The sequence below is a fragment of the Orycteropus afer genome, unplaced genomic scaffold, assembly GCF_000298275.1.
Source record: "Orycteropus afer afer isolate SDZICR_OR568_19922 unplaced genomic scaffold, OryAfe1.0 scaffold00174, whole genome shotgun sequence".
Taxonomy (NCBI): Eukaryota; Metazoa; Chordata; class Mammalia; order Tubulidentata; family Orycteropodidae; genus Orycteropus; species Orycteropus afer.
Genome location: NW_006921761.1, coordinates 6668924 through 6670634, shown reverse-complemented (window position 1 = coordinate 6670634; position 1711 = coordinate 6668924). Strand labels below are relative to the sequence as shown.

The window sequence follows — 1711 nt, the reverse complement described above, 5'->3', positions numbered from 1 at the left end:
GGGGACCCAGGGGTGACGGTCAGGGCCTCACCACAGCCCATGAGCCCACAACGGGGACCCAGGGGTGACGGTCAGGGCCTCACCACAGCCCACGAGCCCACAAGGGGGACCCAAGGGGGACGGTCAGGGCCTCACCACAGCCCACGAGCCCACAAGGGGGACCCAGGGGTGACGGTCAGGGCTCACCACAGCCCACGAGCCCACAAGGGGGACCCAGGGGTGACAGTCAGGGCCTCACCACAGCCCACGAGCCCACAAGGGGGACCCAGGGGTGACGGTCAGGGCCTCACCACAGCCCACGAGCCCACAGAGAAAAGGCAGGAGGGCAAAGGTCACAGCAGAGTGAAAGCATTTCAGACACGTTACACAATGTAACTTCACCAGAAGGGTGAGGAGCAGACACCAAGACACTCAGAGTCAGCCCTAGTGACCACTGTGTGCGCCAAATGTCACAGAGGTGTGGCCTGCATGCTGTCACTGGAAGGTCCCTTCACATCGGTCATCCTGGAGCTCTCTAACCAAATTTCTACCCATTCCCACAGGGACAGGGGTGGGAGAAGCCAGAATCAAAGAGCCCAAGACAGAGGAGCCACAGTCTCCAGTGAAGGGCTGACGTGCTCCCTGTCACTGGTGACAGCCCCGGTGCAAGGAGCAAAGCCTTGCTGTCCTTGCCACTCCCATGGGGGCCGTCCAGTGCACGGCCCAGCTCCATGCTGGACATCCCTGCCACTGTACCGACCTTTCCCCCAACACCCTTGAGTCCATGCACCACACTCAGGTGGGAGAGAAGCAGAAGGAGAGAACAGAAGGGGACATAGGGCCACGCGGGTGGGTGCCTTACCAGGCCCAGCACAGACTTCGGCATGGTCTTCCGGGCACGGTGGACCTTGACATCAGGGCCTGGGGCTGGCAGCGTCTTGTTGTCCGTGTCCCGGCTGCCCTCCCCGAGCCGGGCTGGCACGGTGGCTGGCATCTGAGAAAAAGTGCCTGGAGTCCTCCCTTTTCCGGCTCCTCCTGGCAAGGTCTTGGCGGCATGGCCAGGGAGTGGGGGGGCCAAGGGGCCGCTAGTCCTCAGGGGCTGCCCCTGCAGGGCCGGCTTGGCGAGGAAGAACCCGTTGCTCCCGACGACAGCGGTCTGGGTGAGCTCGTCGGCTCTCACGTGGTTCTGCTTTCCCACCTCCGCATCTCGTTCCGAGATGCCGTTCTCCGCGATGCGGCCCAGTTTATTGGTGCCTTCCTGCGGGCTGGCTTTCACATTCTCCTGAGTGTGCTTCGCTGCACTGGGATGACTGGTGGCATCGTTTTTTTCACAGGACCCATTGGTGTCACCATCGGTGGCCGTGTGGGCCTCTCCTCCCTGCTTCTCCACTGAGCCTTCGTCAGCGGCCATGGGTACGTCTGTGGACAGAGAGGGATGTCACTGAGAGAGCAAGCCCTACTGCAACCCAGCATGCTGCCACCCCGCACCCCCACGAAACAACAGCCGCCATTTCTTGGTCGGTGTTACATAAGACTAACAGAAGACCCACTGAGTTTGTATTTAGGCAACTGTTCAAACATACGAACACAAAACTATGCCTTGAATGTTAACTCTGAAGGTTTGCTGGTTAAGTTTGGGCAGGATTAAGCGCTGAAGAGGTCATGCACTTGGAGACAAGGTATGCCTGCTGCCCAACCATCCACACTGAGGTGGTGGCTGCCTAGTCCCTCC

At 60.6% G+C, this 1711-nt stretch overlaps 1 protein-coding gene across 1 annotated transcript in view; it reads right to left on the bottom strand.

The window, feature by feature from the left end:
* The window catches only part of EHMT1 (euchromatic histone lysine methyltransferase 1), a 114545-nt gene extending 113152 nt beyond the window's left edge, over window positions 1-1393 (bottom strand). The window contains exon 1 of the mRNA XM_007946987.2: window positions 842-1393. Within this exon, the coding sequence (XP_007945178.1) occupies window positions 842-1390 (549 nt within the window). The 5' untranslated portion in view covers window positions 1391-1393. The remainder of the gene's footprint in view (window positions 1-841) is intronic.
* Between the last annotated feature and the right edge of the window lie 318 nt (window positions 1394-1711).